General features: G+C 36.6%; 1 protein-coding gene across 4 annotated transcripts in view; it reads right to left on the bottom strand.

The window, feature by feature from the left end:
• Cdh8 (cadherin 8) overlaps nt 1-21,386 on the bottom strand; it is a 368,006-nt gene that overhangs the window by 126,586 nt on the left and 220,034 nt on the right. For all 4 annotated transcript variants that reach the window (XM_026790139.1, XM_005345543.3, XM_005345545.3 and 1 more), the window contains exons 5-7: nt 19,568-19,735; nt 15,269-15,456; nt 11,612-11,865 (exon numbers count right to left, since the gene is read on the bottom strand). In XM_026790139.1, the coding sequence (XP_026645940.1) occupies nt 11,612-11,865; nt 15,269-15,456; nt 19,568-19,735 (610 nt within the window). The remainder of the gene's footprint in view (nt 1-11,611; nt 11,866-15,268; nt 15,457-19,567; nt 19,736-21,386) is intronic.

Genomic DNA, 21,386 nt, shown 5'->3' with positions numbered 1-21,386 from the left:
TGGTTGCAACCGGATGTCCTTAATAGAGTGGATCTAATAGACTTTCTATAGAACAAGAAAACAGAAATTTTCCACTTTCAACGTGTGAGCTCTCCTGAGATGATTCTGTGTTTTTCTTCTACACCATAAGTCAAATCTGATTGTCCTTCATCAACAGTAAGATTGGTTGTGCAGTGCAGTTTCAAAATTGGAATGTAGAAATTTAATTCAAAATACTTTGTTGAAATAATGCCCATAAATATCTCGATATAAAAATAGACTTCAGTATACCCTTGCTGTGATGTAGATAAGTGGCTTATTCTTTACTCTTATGAGTAAAATGATGTAAAACACTGCTACTCAGATTCTTCAAGCATCTTTGTTTCTTTCAAAATATAAGCATTATTACTAGGGTGTTTTTTTTTTCCTGATGAGTACCGGTACGTTACCAAAGACAAAATGTAAAACAGCTGTTTTTAGACTCTATCAATACTTTCTTTTTTTATCTCTATCTCTAATGACTGTTATCCTAGTTTTACAACACTAGATCTTTTGTTTTAAAATATTTTATTAACTCATGCGAATCAATAGTTAATGAGAGTCACCAGTCAGTCTCACCCTGTCCCCATACCGCAGTGATAGAATTCAGGCCATTTGATTTGTTATTTTGGTGTTAGTTTCTGAGATTATCCAACAATTATGGATGTACTTACAGGAAGAAAACACAAGCTCATAAGTGTGGTAGTATTCTAAGGACTAGAACAGGCAGTTAGAATTGTGAATTTATGGACAAGACTCTAGTACCCTAGGAAACTACCTTATTAGTGGAGTGATAACTAAGTGCCCTGTGATGTCAGTGGTTTGATATTCCATTCAGTCAAAACATGAGCAAATAAACTAGTGTCCAATGTTCTTAATCATTAAGAATGAGATATAGTCCACAATTTCCCCTTAAAGAAATAATGCTCATGCAGATACTATGAGGGATGAGGTTAGAAATCCACTTCTAGCAGTACATGATCTATAGTCTTTTTGAGTGTCAGCAAAAGCTGTCCCAGGTATAGCTATTATCAGGAAAACAGTTATAGAGACACTTGCTATTCTACATGAGGAAGACCTCCTCTGCTTAACAGTAGTATCTGAAAGAGACCCTCTAGGCTAAAGAAAGTGATTTTTTTATTTGAATATATTTCTCCTCCATTTTTGGCTTCTGCATATTTTTTCTTTCTCACACTCTGCCCCTGCCAGGTGGAGGTAGCACACCTTTAATCCTAGCAGTAAGGAAACAGAGACAGATGGATCTCTGAGTTCAAGGCCAGCCTGGTCTACAAGAGTTAGTTCCAGGTCAGGCTCCAAAGCTATAAAGAAACCCTGTCTTAAAAAGGCAAAAACAAAAACATAAACTCTGACCCCTAGCATGTCTTATACTCCACTGTTCATCTCCAGAACATTCTAACCTGTAACAGATTAGTTACTAGGAATAAGGACATATTTAATTCTCAGAATTAATATGATAACCTATTAATAAAATATACATGACATCACCACTGCTTAACTCCAAATACATATGAATAAAGACTAAGAAAGTATATCTCTTGCAGGATGCACAATATATTATTAATGAATGTATGCTAAGGTTTACTCAATTTCTACAAAGTGAAATTTTGTTCATGATTTTAGATATAATTATGCTACCAAGATTAGTGAAAGTCTCAAAACATAGAAATAGTGAAAGAAGAACCTGGTAAAATTGGTCACCAGCCTCAGTCCCACAAAACTCTTATCATCACTTTGATCAAGAGAAAGAATGAGCAGGGAGGAGATCAAGGTTTCAGTGTCAATTCACGGAGAAAACGAAGCCTCCTCTTCAAGCAGTACTTCAATAGAATTTTCCAGCATTCTCCTTTCATAGTCTGGGTGGAAATTATGTTTTTCTTTACCACTTCAAGAAGGAGGACAACTTTAGCCCTAGGTAGAGATCCCAGTGTATATAAGAATAGCCACACAAAAATGAAAACTTGATATTGAATACCCAGAAGTCATGTAAAGGTGAGTAGTATCCCTGCTTTGCATTGAAGATTGATGGAGGGAGAGTCACTGAAATCATGTGTGCTATTTAGTCAGGTGTTCCTAGCAGTATATAGGAGAAATCTGTCTCTAGGTGAGAGATGAAAGCAATGACCAACATCTGAATGATTTTTCCCCTTTGTTTTGTTTTATTGAGATAGCAGGATCTCTCTGTGTAGACCTGACTGTCCTGGAAATATCTATGTAGACCATGCTGACCATGAACTCACAGAATCTGTCTTCCTATGTCTTCTGAGTGACAGCACTAATGGTGTTTTCTTATTTCTGTATGTGGGACCCATGGATGTTAGCAATTCAAGTCAACAAGGAAATGGCAATTCCCATTATAGGGAGCTGTGTTCAATCAAGACTAGTTTAACTGATAACAAAAGTTTTGCAGAAATATTTTAGGAGTCTTATCTGAAAAGTGCCTCTGAGGCAAAATGGAATCCCAAAGGAAGGGCCATTGCATTTAGTTATTGAATTGGATCTGTGTGAAGACATCTCCCTGTATTTTTAGTAGGGAAGACAGCGAACTTTTTTGAGTAGATGTTTTCAGCCTCAACCGCCCTACTGTCTTTGTTACACTCTATAGCTGTAGCAAGTAGAAAAATAAGAGTGACTTCATGCTCGTTCACAGGCTGACAACACAGCCAACAATTTCATTAACATCATTAATTCTTCTCCCTTTTATCGGTTTATTAACTATAAAATCAGAGATGAAGTCATCAAGAAAAAAGAAGACACATAGTTTGTTGTGACCGAGCATTGATATATTTTTTATAGATCTTTATTGAGCTCTACATTTTTCTCTGCTCCTCTCCCTGCCTCTCCCCTCTCCTCTCTTTCAAGCCTCCCATAAAGTCCCCATGCTCCCAATTTACTAAGGAGATCTTGTCTTTTTCTACTTTTTAATCACTGGTGGGTCATGATCTAGAGCCCAGAGGAGCATATGAACTCAAGTGTCCTCACTTCAGCAGGGAACTTTGCGTGTTCTGGATGCTCTACAGAGCTCACAGGTGGCCTGTGCTGCGTTCCTCCCATTTTCTGAAAATTCTTTAACTCCTTGTCAAAGGAACTTAATGGGGATCCTAGAGCAAAGGAAGTTAAGTTCAAACTGATCTGCCCACAGTCTCTGTGCTACATAGAATACCCTAGGGAATGGCTGTCCTTGGAGAAAGGTAATGTGGTTTTATTTTCAAATTTAGCAGGAGCAAATGCACTTTCATAGTATAAAAAAAAAGGCTTTGTTCAACACTGGTCTGCCGTCTCTCTCCGGAAAATTTACAGGAAGATATAATTTTGAGCTGACTGCAAGCGAAGATGCTATTTAGAGCCATACATAATGAAATAAACCCCTTAGTTATGAATCAGTTATTATATTTCACTGAACTCCAACTGTTTCTTTCTCACTGCTTAATTTCATTCTCGCTTTTGTTATTACGCCTAAAGAAACCATTTTAGCATTTTTTTGCATGCACTTTGAGAATCAAAAATTCCATCTACAAGTTTTCGGCTTTTTACCTCTAATTGCTCCACTGGTTTTTCTGGCTGCTTTAATAAATAATATTATCTGCATTCTGCTAGTCCCAGAACTCTGTTTATTTATTATTTCTCTAAGTAGAAAGGTATTTTTTGAAAAAGAGAGAGGAAGAGAAAACAGGAAAAAAAAATAAGTAGAGTCCACACTCCAAATTAGCACAAGTTTCTCTATAAGGTGACATAGTTTTATATTAACTTCATTAAACAGCTATAGTTGCTTCTACTCAGATTTCTTAAGGAAACCATTCTTTACACTTGACGCTAAGGCTCTGTAGTCTGACTTTGTTCATCATAGAAACATACTATGTATTAAAGGATTGCTAAGCTAACTATGAAGGGATTGGTTTTCCTGAAGTTATTCAATCATACTTGTTACTATAAAGCATGGACAAAGCCATGGGATATATCTTTCTAAGGAAAAAACTTTCTGGAAACTGAGTCAATTAGTATAACAAAGAGGACAACCTGAAATGTGGATGAGAGACTAGATGTATTTGTAAACATAAATCAATGAATGAATGAATGAATGAATGAATGAATGTACATATATAACACCGTATGCCGAATTAGTTACAACCAGTTTAGTTAGACTAGAAAGGCTTTTAAATGGAACTGAAAGAGTCTGTATTTTAAGTTAGGAAACAATAAAACTTCTGTATGAAAAAGTGTGTATAGACATCAAATAAATCAAGTTTCAGTTATTTAAACATATTAGGTTCCTGTAACAATACCCTTGTCAATTCCAGGAAGGAATTAAAATCATGCAGCATCTGTGCAAAACCGCATGGAATTTCCTCAAAACATTAAAAATCAAATTGCAACCTGATCTCATGGTCTCTGTTCTGGGTATTTACCAGAAAGAAGTGATATACGCATCTTAAAGCCATATAAGTATTCTCAAGTTCACTGAGACATCATTCACTGCTTTCAGGAGAAGAATTGTATGTACTATGTCTATTTAATAATGTTAGATAAGTAAAATACAACATATATAGTATGTATATATACATACAATATATTTATACATATACAATATTATAAAATATATAAATACAATATTATTCAGCCTAAAAACAATGAAAATATCAAAATATATTAAAATATAAGTAGCCCTTGGAGAGTTTGCAGTAAATGAAATGAGCTGAAAGAAATAAAGTAGTAACAAAAGGAAAAGACTGCGTGGTTCGCTTATATAAAGTATCTAATATAATTAAATTCGTTTAGAGAAGTGATGGCAGCCATGGGAGAGTGGAATAGAGGAGCTGCTGATTGATGAACAAGCATGAATTTAGTTACAAGGGCTGTGCTCATAGGTTACAGCACTGGGCTGAACCCTATACAATGGCATGAGTCTCTCTCTCTCTCTCTCTCTCTCTCTCTCTCTCTCTCTCTCTCTCTCCTACACACACCCATTCTCAGACACACAAAGGTGTATTATTGCAAGACTGCGGAGGGAAACCAGCCAATGTAAAGTATGATTCCAAATTAATCTGATGATCTGTATAGTCAGAAATGCTTCTCTTTAAGCATCACCGGTGACGCTGGTGGCAAAAAGTGTTTTCATGACAAGAGCTCATTACCAGCCTGCCTGGCAACCAAAAGGAGGCAGAAAAAATGCTGTTTTCACCAGGAGGAAAACAGCAACACACTGCTCTTGTGTCGAGTGGGTCCTTATGCTTAGGAGAGGGATCAGGACAACAAACTATGCGGCCACTGTGATCCGGTGTCAATCAACTATTTTCTTACTAAGTGACCATTGGTCTGACTTTTAGTTTCAGCAGTTCATGCAATCATATTCAAAGTGAATATTCTGAAAACAACAGAAAGCTACCAGTTTAAAAAGAGCCACTTTTTCACTTCATAACCACAGTGACTCCCAGAATAGATTCGAAATAAATTTATTGTAGGGAAATGGGCCACATGAGCCTTGTACCCAAGTGTCCACTTAATTTTAAAACTCACTGTATGTTTGGTATCAGCTTACCTGCAAATAATTCCCTCTATTTCACACTGGTTTTGTGACTTTGCCAAAACATGGCATTTTGACCAAGCATCAGTTGTTATCACTCTCAGAATCAAGAATCCGAAATCCAGTAACCCACTGATAAACTCAGAGGTTAGTGAAAAGAAACTGAGGTTTAGGTCCTGCATTCATAACAATTTGCTACACTCTAGTGTAAGCATATTCCCCTCATCCTTGCAGAGTTTCAGCTTTCTTTACCCAAAACTAAAACCTTACCATTCCTCAGTGCTTTGGAATAATGTTAGATTCATCAAATAAACTCATGGCTTTCCCCATTCATCTCCCTGATCATCGTGTAGCTCACAGCCAGTAGCAATACACTGTATAAAGCAGCAAGGCATCCCACACAGACAGCTCAACACCAGAGATGAGCTATTTTTCTGCTTCCCTTGTAGTCATACTGAAGTTGGTGAAACAACTTAGAAAATGAGGAGTTCAACTTGCAGTTGCAGTGATCAAGGATAAAGAGAGGAACTGTGTCATACAGGTCAGGACCAGACAGTAGGGGCCCAAAATAGCCCCCTGCAAGAACTTAGTCTAGAAAGTCTCCAGTGGACACTTCTCACTTGAGCTAAGGCAGGTACTACCAGGAAGTAGCAATGAAACCTTCTGGTGGTGTCCCTTGTATGAGGAAGTTAATTTGCTTGGGTGTGCTTTTCTAGAGGATATTGAGGCTGTTATCTCTTCAAATCTCTCTCTCTCTCTCTCTCTCTCTCTCTCTCTCTCTCTCTCTCTCTCCCTCCCCCCTTCCCTTACTCCCTCCCTCCCTCCTTCTCTCCCTCCTTCCTTTCTTCCTTCCCTCCCTCTCCCCCTCTCTCTCTCTGTATGTGTGTTTCTCTCTACTTCCTATTTGTTATATTGTGAGAAGCCTCTGCAGCAACATGATCTCAACTTTGGTACATGGAATTGTCGCAGGTTCAAAGCCCCACTGCCACATAATCTGAAAGTCTGAAACTGTGAGCCACTAAACCTTCCTGTTACTAAGTTGATTGAAGGTATTTTGCTATAGGATTGCAAAGTTGATGGTGTGAGTTGTTTCTCTCATTGCTGTGACAAAATACTTAACAAGAAGCAGCTTAGTAAAGAGGGGTTATCCTGTGGTTTATAATTTTAGGCACAGCTCATCACGCCAGGGAAGGAAAGGAAGTAGCTGTTGAGGTCACCCTCACCTATAGTTGAGAGACAGAGAGTGATAGATGCTGGTGCTCACTTTATTCCTTATTTGATCAAGTTCAGGATCCTGGCCCCTAGGAGGACACTGCTCATCTAAAGTAGAGTAGACATGAGAGTTTTTTCCCCCATCTCAGTTAAACCTTTCTGGAAAACACCCTCATAGACACACTTAGTGATATGCTCCCATGGTGATTCTAAAGGCAGACAAGTTGATAATGAAATTTATCCATCTGTTTGTGTGATACTTCAAGGGTTCACTGTTTTGTCCTCTTCACCTTTCTGTATTATATGATGACACTAATTAGACATATCATCTCGAAATGTTATCAAATTTAACTAGCTTATTAGCATAGGGCATAGGGCTTAAGACATATTGATCACATTAGTAAAATATTGTAATCACCAGCATGAGAAAATTAGAAGAAATGACATTATCTACATTATTTATATAAGTACCATGTCATTTTACATAGATGTAGCCACTTATAATATAATTCTCTTCTAAACTAACTACTAAGTATTTAACTTTCATTTAGTTTTTAAAGTGAGAGGCCTGAAGACTTGGCTCAGTGGTTTAGAGCACTTTTTGCTCTTACAGAGGACCTTATTGTAATTTCTGGCTCCTACATGGTTGCTCACAACCATCTGTAACTCCAAAACTAAAGGATCCAAAGTTCTCTACAAACTTAGTGCATACCACTCACATACATGGTGCAAAAAGACGCATGCAGGCAAAACACAGATAAATAAATTAATTGCTAAAAAATTATAATGTGTGATGGCTTACCCCTTATTAGCTAGTAATGCTGATGAATATTACGTCTAATAAAGTGACATCATGTGCTCAATGCCCTAGGAGGAATGGAGCGTCTTATGAGGAAACCAAGTCTCAGGGAACCGGAGGGATGACAGCTATGCTGCAAACCAACAGTCCAACAGTAATATGATTTTGACTTAGTCTGAGCTGAAAAATATCGTCCTTAAATAAACTGTCAGGAATTATTCTACATTACTGAGCAACACGTAGTAGAGAAGACAGAGGAAAACCCTTAATTATCGTTCCTGGGAGAGAGACAGGGTGATCATGGGTTTTCATGGATATGAGGGTTCATTTTTCTCTGGACTGGAATATTGAGACATACACACTTCTAAATGTAGGGATAAGTATTTCAAAATGCAGGATATTTCAGCTAGGAGCTGTGTTCAAAATGGAATCGCACAGGAAGTCTATGAGCCAGCAAATGACTCCATGCTTTAACACAGCAGATGCCACAATAGCTGACTCTATTTTGCAGGATGGCGAAGCAAATATTATCCTGAAAGATGGATACAGTCTTGTCAGTGTATGAAATACAATATTTCTAAATGATGCGTAGCTATCTGTAGCCCAGAGATTCCCTGAGACGTCACATACTATGCATCTATTTTCAAAGGAAAAGTTGTTCTAAACCCATCTGGTAGTTTTACAATGACCTTTTCTCTGACCTGGTTAGTTGGGAAATTTAATTTTCTAGTCAAATTAGCCATTTGTGTATAGACATAGCGAAGCTACTTTCTATAAGCCATCAGGTAGAAGAGAGTGGCAGAAATGCAGAGATGATATTGGATGGGGGAAACACAGTGGTTCAGACTTTAAGTGTCACCTCCTGGGGCCAATCTACCTGTCAAGACCTTGTGGACCCCACAGTCTCGCTGGCATATCAAAGTCTCCCATACATACTTTGAGATAATGTCTGTCTCCTTAGATGGGATCAGTATCGTGTAGAAACTCGCACTTGCCTCGCATACATCAGAACCACCGATATATCTGTGTCAGCAAAGCACACTGGATCTGTCCATCCTCCCTTTAGCTGAACTGGAAAATGACCCATTTTGAAGCTAGATGTTGGTGTTCAGGAGTCCCTAGCTTCCTCCACACACACCTTCTAAGCGGTGACAATAATAGATATGGCCATAATTGGTTATAGTGAGAATCACAGCTTGACTCCTTGGGAACTGCATTTACTTCAATAAAGCTGGTTTACCACGAGTATAATGGGAGAGATTATAAAATGTGTAAAATCAATGTGAGGTGTAGTGACCCTGGTTTATGCCTAGCTTTGTGATTCGTTTTGAAACACCCAGCTCCTTAACCCTCATCGTTAATTAAGAACATGTCACTCCATAGTAAGCATTGTAACTTAAGTCATGGACACTTCATTTGAAACACACACACACATTTATGTGTGTGTGTGTGGGGTGTGTGTGTATGTGTGTGTCTGATGATAATGTGTGTCTCTTATTTCTTGGGAAACCATGATTTATTACATTCTTGAAAACTCATGTGTTGGTTGCTTATAACAGTAGAAATGTCAACAAATGAAGGTTTGAAATTATTCTCATAATGAATGGGACTTCAGTTACACCCATCTGGTTTACGCCTTCACATTCTATCTCGTGATTGGGGTTGGGAGAAAAGTAAGGATGTTTTCAGACAAAGAACCTGGAATAACCATGAAAATAATTTGATCTAGATAGATCCCCATCATAAAGTCACTGTACAACTTCATTTAGTGGCCAGGAAATTGATGCCTATGTAATTTTTTTCAGGATTCTTCCCACCCTTACATTCCACACTTGCCCTTCTCACTGATATAATTCTGCATGTCTATGTGTTTCTGAGATGAGAATGACCTGCAGATCACTATTCAAATCCTCACATGGAGGGCTATGCTGTGGGACAATGGTCTTGTACTTTGTAAAGATTTGTCCTTTGTATCTTAATAAAACGTTGATCGGCCAGTAGTCAGGCGAGAGGTATAGGTGAAGCAACCAGGCAGGAAATAGAGACAGGGCAATGAGAACAGAAGAATTCTGAGAAGAGGAACGCTCAGTATGCAGTCATCATCCAGATGTTGAGAAACCAAGATGAGAACGCCTCACTGATAAAGGTACCAAGCCACATGGCCAATACAGACAAGAATAATGGGCCAATTAAACATGTAAGAATTAGGAAATAAGAAACCTGAGCTAATAGGCCGGCCAGTTTATAATTAATGTAGGCCTCTGTGTGTTTCTTTGGGACTGAACGACTGCGGGACTGGACGGGTCAGAAATCTCAGTCAACAGGGCTATCTTCTAAATAGTTTCCTCTTCTCCAGAAACTTTTCTTTTATTATCCTCATAGGGATGTCTTTGACTGCCCCAAATTTAAAAATAAATTGTATATTAATAAGAGCTTGCTGAATGTGAAAATATTTCCCATTTTGGTCTAATCTGTTATTGGAGACAATAAATGTCCTGAAGAATTTTACCTCATACTTTAGCTTTATCACCCTCAAGTAATAGAAGCAACACAGTTTTAAGTTCATAAATATATATTAGTGAAAAATAACATAAAAGTAATTATTAAAATTGTTTTTTCTAAAATTTTATGTGCAAGTTCTCTATTTCCATCATTTCTACCCTTCGTGCTCTTGTTTCAACTCTTCATCCTTCACCGCCTGCCAAATCATTCCCTCTTCTCCTACACTTCTTATTATTAAATGTATGCATCTATATAACTAGAAAACCAAAAGCATCCTAAATGCATTGTTTTTTCAAAAAGGTAAACTTATTAGAATTTTTTTTCAAATGTACAGTAGCTGAAGGACACAAAGGTCTAATATATAAACATATAATGACAAAAATACCTGGAAAATGAACTATTAAACTAGTATCAAAAATAAAATAGCATTATAAATTTTAAATTGTAAACAAATAAAAGCTCCAGAAAATTTACTTTTCTGGATAATCATGGAAAAAGACATTGCAAAGATACAAGTCTTAGATATTTTAGCTTAGAAATTGAAAATGTTTGGGATTGTCATACCTACATTTATACCTTTTACATACACACTCACATACAAACTCACACACGAACATACTCATTCACTCTCAGACAAACTCTCTCTCTCTCTCTCTCTCTCTCTCTCTTTCTCAGAAGCTCGTGCGTGTGCGCCCCCCCCCAACACAGACACTCACACACATGCACACCCACTCACACATATAACAATATATGAAATCCACTCTCAAACACATTATTAGGCAACAGTTCAACCTTGGAGACTAGCACAAAGGTAATTAACAAAGATGCTAATTAAGAGTGATTTCAAGGTGAGCATCTTTACTATAATTTATTGAATTCTAAAAAAATAAAAGGTGTCTATAAATCAAATATAAAATAACTGAACTGGGCCTCATTTTAAAGCAAAAAAAAATAATTTGAAGAAGCGATTATTCTTCACCCTAGGAAAAATTCCTAAACTAGAAATTTATAAACATGGGGTATTTTTAAATGACACAGAAATATTTGTCTTTCTGTAAAAGAAACCAGTCCAGAAATGCTGACTTATCAGAATGCTCAAGAACTGAGAAGAAGGTGATTTCAAACCCACATTCAGAAACAAGATAGGCACTTCTAAATGCGGTGACATGGTGGTCTCATACCTCTGAATTCTAATATATAATTCACTATATCTGTCGGAAGAGACAAGATACAACTGGCAATGTTCATGCAATACTAAAAAATAATAAAGCATAAAATGAAAAAGATCCATCCCAAAGTGCTATAAAATGCCTGCAATTTTGCATCTCCATATAGCTTTCCCATGAGCTGGAATAACTTGATTTATTTTGATATTCCTGTTTCCAGGCATTTTCTGTAGCTCTTAGTAGACAAATATATGAATGCACACACCACCCACACACAGAGAGAGGATAAAGTGACAGAAAGCCCTTCATCACAGAAGTCTCAAAGGCTCCTCTCGCCCTATGGTGCAGCAAGTACTGCACTTAAATGAGAAATACCTTATTGGACTTGAGGTGATATCGGGGTCACGTGCTGTCACTTGGCCAATCACTGAGTTCAAAGCAGCATTTTCATGAACTTCAAGGAGGTAAGTTGGTGAAGAGAAGACTGGGGGCTCATCGGCATCCTCCACAACAATTTTGACTGTTGCTGTATCCTTAAAGGGTCCCCTGCCACTGAACCGTGGGTCGATGTGGATATTGGCTGCCTCCACCTTCAGTGTATAGGATTTTTTGGTCTCAAAGTCCAGAGGCTGTTAAAAAAAATGACAAAGATGAATGCTTCTCTCTAAACCGTAGCAGCAAGAACAAATGAGTATAATGGGGATGGATGGAAGTTATTCTCATTTAAGCCGGTTTGTGACTCTTAATGGGATACATTCCCCTAGATTCAACCTGTAAATTTTGCAGGCATTTATTGATACTTGTTTATTATACAAGCATAGCAAGTCTAATCTATTGTCCTGTTTTGTTTCCCTCATTTCACTTAGAATTCACAAAATATTCACAGTCATGAATTGTAACATCAAATTTTCACTTCCGAGTCATAATAAAATTTTACTATTGATGACGTGACCAGCATGCTAATCATCTGGTTAACTGGGTTTCTGCTGGTGGCCGATAAGGCAACACTGAATACAATCTCTATCTGTGAACAATATTTTATCATTTCTGCAACAGCGTGTGAAATAGAAAGGCTAGAAATGATCATTGTTCAGTCCAAGGAGACCTTACGAAACATGATTTAGTGCTAATCCTAACAAAAAGAATTTCATATCATTTCCAAAACATTTCTACTCAACTGTTTGTGTGACTGAAATGGGGTTTGTAACTTTTTAGGACATTCGTATGTCTCTGTCAGAAGTGCTGTGCTATGGATCAGGCAAATATGCACAGAGTTTTGCTTTCATAAAGAGACCTATTTTGCTTTATGCTTAGAAAAATGAAGTGTGAAGGCAAATAAATTGATGCAAAGAGGTCCGACTTTGCTCTACACTAATCACTTAAAAAATAAAATTACATCATTGCTCTAACATCATTCCCTAACTGTTCAATAGACTTTGTCAATGATGAGTGTGAACCGAGTGATATAAGAGGATCCATTCCCTCACATACATTAGAACCAATCTGTACCAGAACCCATCCAGCCAAATTCCTGGCAACTCACAATACTCCACAATTTAAGAATGTAAGTCTGTCAAGATTCAAGAAGATAGTTTATGTATGCATTGCAATTTCTCAGAAGAAGCAGAACTTTAAATCTGCAATGCAGATTTTTTAGAAAATAGGAAGCTGGAACAAAAACTAACATCAGTGAAGTCTTACAGAGCACTTGCGAAAGATTAAATATCTATTCTTATTTCAAACATCCACGTTGATTTTTATATTTGAATGCAGATGTAATGGTACTTAGCTCTCCCTTCCCAGTGTTTTTGGCTAAACAGTGAAAACACACTTCCCTGTTTATTCTGAAAGAACAGTGTGTGTGTGTGTGTGTGTGTGTGTGTGTGTGTGTGTGTGTGTGTGTGTGTGTAGTTTGGAAGAGACGATTTGGGATGGTATGAGAAAATTCAAACTCTGAAAATTACCTACACTTTAATAGGCTTGCTATTCCATGTACTTTATAAAATCTGCTCAAAATTTTCTCTGTAATGTGTTAATAGTATTGCTAATTGACAAATAGTAATTGTGTGTATTTTACGGTACAATAGAGCGCTAAAATACACAAAATGAGGACTTCATCAAGTCAATTGACATATCCATCACCACAATGCTTTATCAGTTTGGGTAGATATAAAGAATCTATTCACCTAGAAATGTGTTCCACATTGCATAAAATATCTTTAATAATGTCTAGTTTTGTAGTTTTGGGCCCTTTGATCAACATCTTTCCTTGTCACCTCATGCTTTCATAATCTTCAGTCTCAAAGAGCTCTCTCAGGATTCTCCATATAGATTCTAGATTCTTTCATAGAAGGAGTGCAGGGAACAGTCTGCCTAGATGAGAATATAGACTTCCTGTACCTTATTCCACTTTTTTTCATCAGTAAAAACCAAAACCAAGCTGTTATTCAAGAACAACTTGACTCTTCTTCTTTTTTTTTTTTTTTGTCTATAATTTTCAGCCCAGCTTAACGAACACAAAACACACTCTGGTGTCCTGAGGATTTTAGCAATTAAAAAGCAATGGCATTAGCCTATAGATATGTGACCCCCTCAAACACTCTTTTCTAAAATCCACTTATGTTTTTCATGTCAAGGAGTATAAGATGTATGCCTCCAAGTTCATAAATATTAGTGGACAGAATCACAGTGAACAATCAATGTTTCAGTTTATAAAAGTACCTGGCAGGAACAAAAGATAGCAATTAATAAAAACATTAAAAATTGAATTAGGACATTTTATTCAAGGAAAATATGGTTATGAGTGGTTCAGCAATTGTCTTAAACATAATTACACAGCACTCTACTAGAGATGCAAGCTTTTAAATATTTTTCAACTGTTGGTTCAATGTTGTATCCCAGCATGAGAATAGCATTGCTCACTAAAGAATTAAAATAAATATAGCCATATCTTCAAGTTGATAGTGAAAAAATTTAAACAAAAATATATTCAAAAAATTCCATGTTCCCACTGTTGATGCTCTTCAATAAGAAAATTAAGATCACTACCATTTCACATATATTTTTGAGATCCCAGGTACTGAATGCAATGATTGCTAAGCATACCACCATTTAACTACATTTCCAGTAGAAAATTATCTTCATGTAATATAATAGAATTGCATAGCAGGCTTAGTGTTGTGAATTTTAATTCTTATAAAGGCAACAAACAAAAAATTATTGGTTCTGAGAGTGTGTCCCATCATGTATTCTTTTATTCATAAATTAGAAAATCCATTTGAAACATCATGGCCAATCAAGATGTGAAGGTGAATATTGAAGAAAGTACCATATCTTCCATCACAATGGATCTCTCTTTACACAAGTAAAACTTTGTAAGCATACATCATGAGCTCTCTTTTACATGCTTTTTATAAAGAAAGAGTTCATGACAAAGAGCTTCTTTGAAAGCAGAGTTTTCAGTGAGGACTTGGGGAAATGTCAACACATTTGGGAGGGACAAATCAAGGAATGAGGGAGCAGAAATACGAGAGTTACACTGGGAAAGCCTAAAATCTATTGAACTTATTGCGTCTGGAGCACAGTTGTTCCCACTGAGAATCCATTAAAACTGTAGGTGATTGTATCCTGGAGTAGTTTCATCAGTCAGTACTAACTGTTTATTCATTTTGTTCTCAATTGGGTAAGGGTTACTTGACTTCAGTGCCCTTCATAAAGACTAAGTGATGTTTTTTTTTTTTTTTTTGGCTTTAGAGGGAAAAAAATTGCTAAATCATAAATGTGGACATAGTAGTAAGAGGCTGTTTCCCTCTGGTAACTGGTTTACCAGAGTGACATCTGGCATGTGATGTGGTCCTACGAAACAGGTGATATGGAACAGATCTACTTTGCATACTTTCTCATCCCACCCTTCAGCTTAAATCTAAGTACCTACCAACTCTGGCCTCTGCCTGTCTACTCAGCTCTCAGAGATCTCAAAAGTCCAGTTTCAAGGAGAGAGTTAAAAACTGAAGAAAATATTCTTTAGCATACCTTTCTTAGTCTTATAACACCATCCTGGGCCTGGGCGTCAGAAGTGATTTCAAAGAGTGCTGTTCCATCTCCATCAATGATGTCATAGGACGATTGCGCATTTTCACCAATATCCTGGTCATTAGCTTTAACCCTTCCTATTGCAGTGCCAAGAACCACATCCTCTGGGACTGAGAAGTGATACAAACCTTTAAAAAGAAGAGACACACTGGGTAGTACACCAATACTTTTCATTCACTGATTAATTTAGCATAATTCATTGGACATTTCCTATCTTCTGGATATCCATAGAGATGCTACCAAGATGGTGGTAGTCATGACAGAATACCTCTTCTGTGGAATGTGTAGTCATTTAAACAATTGTGAAACAAGTGTTCCAAAGAAGTAGTGAACCCTCTTCAACACTCTTCAGAGACAGAGACCTTACCTATTCAACCCTATGTTTACCGAGTATTTGTTTAAAGTAATCATGCCAGAATATTAGTGAGTCTATGTGAATTTTTCTTCCCTACTTTCTGTGTAATCACATTGACTGCCTGTGGGGATATTCATTGCTGCCCCACATAAAATACTAAGCTAATTTCAGCACAGAGAGCTGTAACGTGTAACATGCAGAAAGTCACTTTTGAACTTACTTTTATATTTACTAACTTGTAGACCATTTTTGATAAAATCCAATTACTAAACTTCTGCCATGCCCTGCAGCAAGCTGTCCAGATACATGAAATACTCCTCTTGTCACTGAATTCTTCATTGCTCTAAAGACTAAAATCCTACCTTCAAAACTCCCTAGGCAAAAATACAATTACAGTGTGTTTTCATTCTCCTATGGGGACAGTAAAGAACATCTAATCAGTGACATTTGTCCTATTTTTATTCCAATTTCTTGGTTGAGATGCTAGTTGCAATCATGTTCATTGGTCTAGTGGAAGCTGGTGGTACTCGACTACTCTCCCTGGCCATTAACACATTAGTGCTCACCTGCCCTACATCTGTCTACCTGTTCTTGCATTTTTTGCCTCGGGGCTTTACCTTACCTTCAGATTCCATTTCATCCATTGCATGTCAGGCAGAAAGAACTATTTCAGCACTGATTTGTTTCACAGAAGCAATCATCAAAGAGTGACAGGAGTTAGTTTATGAAATGCTAGACTCCACCCTTTTCTGAAGGGATATCTTTGAGTCATTGCCAATTTTAAAAAATGTTTTCAACATTTCAGACTTCTCAGTGGGATAAAGGCACATGAATCCACAGTGCTAAGTTTTTGGATAGTGTACACTTTTGGCTTTCTAACATGCCTCTTCTTCCCCTCTGATGTTCCTTGAGCAAGTCTGATTACTTAGATTCGGGTTCTTGTTTCAGGGCCTGATTCAGGCAAACTGAGCCTCAAACAATCAGAAAGACTGAGTCCTCATGCAATCACCAGAGGAAAACAACCATTCAATGAACAACAAGCCCAGAGGATAAGTTAAATCTGTAGAACATTACCTAATCACAATTTAAATGCAAATGGTGAATCCCTGAATAACTATGGTTTGTATTATCCAGTAGAATTTAAGACTAGTTCATTTGATGAATAAAGATCCTTGAACTCCTTTCCTTACTGATGAATTAAAATTCACTTGGAATCATAATGTTATGGGACTGAAGAAAAAACCACCTTGCACGTAGTTTTACCATAATGTGGACAAAGAAAATAATTCTGTCTAACACAAGCTGCCCAATTCTTTCATGGTTTGTATTCAACATGAATTTGGAGATTATCCCTTCGGTGTGTTTATGACAAATTAGCCAGTGAGTGGACTTCGCCTTACTGCCAATCCTACAACATGGAGCCTTGAAAAGTCAAGAAAATGGGACATTCCTTTATCACCTGCCATTCTGTACCAGGCTTTTTCTTTAGAAAAAAGAGACTTATTATTCTTTTTTACAAATGCCCTGTCTCAGCTTAGGTTTGTTTCTGCCTACTTCTTTGAACTTCAATTGAACAGTTTCTCTTTATCTACCCTTTGCTTCTGGTCTTATTATCTTTTTACTTCTGTATATCTTACAACTGCTGCTTCTCTAAGTCTGGCTGACTGATGTCTGCCTGGCTTCTTGCCTCTGGTGTGTCCCTGGGTCTTTCCTCCTTCTCTCATTTTTCCTGTTCTCCTTTTAATTCTCTATGCCTGCCAACCTTGTTTATACCTCTTTTGCTCAGCTATTGCCCATTAAGCTCTCTAGTAGACCAATCAGGTGCCTTAGGCAGGCAAGATGAAACAGATGCAACACATCTTTACATAATTAAAATTGCATCGTTACATTCAATGTTAAACAAATGATGCATGAGAAACTACAACACATCATTGCCAACTTTAAATAATATTCCACAACAGTACTGTGTGTTCTTATCATCTTCGTCAGGGCAATAATAGTTAATAATCATTACCTCAACAAAAGGGAATGCTTTAGAAACTCAACTATCACTCCTGAAATGCAATAATCATCTTTTGGCAAAAGATGAAGCTACATATTCCTGAGTGAACTGCAGAGGTAGCAGGAAGCAAAATAAAAGACTGGGTAAATGGTAAGATCAATTATTTCAATGATTTTTCTTAAAAGGATCATAATTCATAGAGGGGCAGATAAAAGTTGTACAATTCTCTATGAAAATAGATCTCTGAACTTTCTGGCTTGGAATTTTTATAAATGAATTCTCAATTGCTCATTAAATGTTTAGAGCTTCACCCTTCTCCTCCATTCTTTCCTCTCATTTCCTTAGTTCCTCTCTTTCTTCCACAAAAGAGTTTTCATGTGGTGTTTCCTAAGCCAGTAGGAAGTTCCTCCATGTCCTTAGATGCTGATAACAATAATGTAATAAACTACCTTCTTAAAAATCAAACCTATCCTTGGGCTTGCGTAATTAACATCTAAGGGCTTACAGACCCTATATTTTATTCTACTTGCACCTCTACTGTTTTTATATAACACAGCTGCTAACATTATTCAAATGAAAGTTTGCAAACTTCTTATGGATGCGGTGTAATATGGTAAAGACACAAATCCTTATTTATTTATTTATTTATTTATTTATTTATTTATTTATTTATTGTTTCTCTTTAACAAACTCAATCAGTTCAGTTAAGGTATTTTAATGACTTTCTAATGATCTTAGTCTAACCATTATGGTACTCATCTTGGTGTACTAATTCAGTCACAACTCATATGTATGTATCCTCATTTTTTAGTGCCTTTCAACAAACTTAACTCCCTGGTCTCATGGGTTTCATTGGCAGCATTTTTTTTTTATAATTTTTATTTTATGCATTTAGGGGAACAATAATTTACTGCATATACACAATCTCTAAATCAGAAGAGAATATACATGTACAAATTGAGGGCAATACTAGTTACAACACCTCCAAAATAGAAATAAGTGGTATACCTATTGATGTTAGATTAGTTATGTAAGTATGTTCATATGACTATAACTTCAGTGTATTTTTCAATCTTAAAAAAAATGTCTTTTCATTGACAGCATGGCTCTGAATAGAGGAAATTACATTAAATTGAATAAACTAAATATAAAAAAATCTATCTAATTTTACTCCCATTTGAAATATTTAGAAGTTAATATATAGAGATATGCAAATGTACTACTGTTGATATATGTATTTGTAACCACATTTTTTTTTAGTACTGGTGTCTATTCTCCTTTCATTGTCTTATTGATTTTTTCCTGTTCTATGTAATTTTCTTCATTTCTCAATTCAAGAGTCCTCCTGTTATGTTTGGAAGCATTTATTGAAGCATTACTTCATATCATATTAATTGAATAAATGCTTATAGGAAGTGTCTTATGAGAGGATAATGATGTATTTCAATAATGGTCATCAGTCTGGACCACTAACAGTGGCTTCCTAGAATTCTCTTGATGTTGCTAAAGATGAGCATACCCTCAGCAAGATGGAGTCAATGGTTCCTGAAGTCTCTCCTGGTAGTAAGAATTTGGAAACAATTTTAATGTACAGTTTGTTTCCCTACTACAGGCTTTATTTCTTTTCTACAATGGTACAAATAATGGATCAATATCAGGGACAAATTTTCAATATTCACTTAAGTTCTTCCTGATTCATTATCTACTGTGCCTGTGATATTTGGGGTTTCCTCAATGTTCTTGAAATTATAAAAATGGAGATAAATGTGTGTCTTGACATGCTTTTCAAATAAGCAGTCTATAACTGTTTTGGTGTTGTAATGCTGAGGAAAATTTTATTTGAAATCTGCCTGATTTGTGACGAGTGCAGGAAATCACTTACTCTGTGCAAATTTTGGAGGATTGTCATTAACGTCAGTAAGGGTCACTGTAAGTGTTGTGGTTCCAGACAGACCTCCAGAGTGTCCTCCCATATCTTTGGCTTGAATTACGACCAGATATTCCTCCTTGGCTTCTCGGTCCATGTTTGGAAGGGCAGTTTTTATAATAGCTGAGGGAAACAAAAACTGAACTTCAGTGGACCATTCAAGAAGCGATGAGTATGTCTCACACACACACACACTCACAGATACACAGACATACATATGAATACATCAAAAGTAGGCTCGAGAAAATTTTGTTTTCTGCTGATATTTAACTGGTATATGTGTGTAATATTAATGTTGAGTCTTAATGGGGTTATAGGCATTCATAGATATCCTGCAAATGCACCTATTGTAAGGCTTTATGAGAATTTGTAAAGATGTACTTTAGAAAACAAACTGCCTACCAAATTAAAGTATAAATCACAGCACAGACTCATCTTAGCAGGAAAACCCTGCAAGTGAAACAATGCTGCAATTTATCACACACCCCAATTCCCTTAGAAGATGAGTAAATCAACAAACAGCTTGGAGGCTCTAAGGTCAAAGATAAATTATTCTTTGGCTCAGAGATACATTAAGAAGGTGAACAAAATAAATGAATTAGTATAATCAACTCCGACAAATAGACCACCAATCAGAAGTAAAACAGACAGGTTAGATTTGGAAATCTGTTAGATTTAGAAATCTGATTATATATCTTTGAAGTTATTCTGAAAGCTTTTTACATAGTTCTCTATCTACTCACATGCCTGTTTTCATTGATAAATATTGCCCAGATTCTAATCTAATGTCAAGTTCATTATGTGTTTAGTATTTATGTGTGTGAGTCCTTGTAAAGATGCAATCACAGATGTCAATGCAATACTACCGTTTGTTCTCACATTTTATTATTTTACATAATGGATGCCATTTTCGTTTGCAGTACATTGTGTCTAATCCCACTGATCCTCACAGGCACATGGGTTTTCCTTATTGAACTTACCACAAGTTTGTTAAATAGTCTCATGGTGACACATCTCCAAGCTATCTAATTCCCTCACCTTTCCAGGACCCAGTAATTTTGTCATGACCTTGCAACCTCCATCTTTTGGTGCTTTATCTTTTTCCTTTTCCTTCTTTTTATCCATCTTCACTTTCTCCTTTTCCTCCTTCTCTTTCTATTCTTTGGCTGTTTGCTATTTTTCACTGCTAGGAACACCCAAGGTCTCATGACTTCTAGTCATGTACTACTTTTGAGCTCTGTCCCCCAGCTCAGTACTATGCTTTTCTGTTTCTCACCCTTTCACTTAATTATGCATCAAAGCAATCCCTTCTGCATTTAAGTTCTCACAATTAAATAGTCCTATTGAGTGGTTGAATATTAAAATGAGGTTGTAATAAAAAAAATCTGTCCAAACTTAAAAATCATTGAGAGCACCATACCACCATTATATAGGTCAGCTCCATCCCTCATTTCCAGACCTCAAACATAATAAATGTTGATCATCCCACTCTCTCTTTCAATCCCATACCTTCATGAATATAGATAACTCCTACCCTCATTTCTAATCCAACATCCTTACTGTTTATCGATTCTAAAACCACACTTACAATTTTCTTTTAGAACTCACAGTTTTAATTAGAACTGTCCTTCTGGGAAGGATTTCCAAAGAGTTTAAATCTTTGAATAACTTGGGTAGCATAAGAGGTGTGAAAGTATCAAGAGAAATAAGACTCATCCAAGCACTAAACATACTTGGGAAAGGCAGTGAGTACTTTCCATGTTATTATTCATTG

Source organism: Microtus ochrogaster, chromosome 4 (genome assembly GCF_000317375.1).
Source record: "Microtus ochrogaster isolate Prairie Vole_2 chromosome 4, MicOch1.0, whole genome shotgun sequence".
Taxonomy (NCBI): Eukaryota; Metazoa; Chordata; class Mammalia; order Rodentia; family Cricetidae; genus Microtus; species Microtus ochrogaster.
Note: the sequence above shows the minus strand (reverse complement) of the source record. Positions and strands in the feature narration are given on the sequence as shown.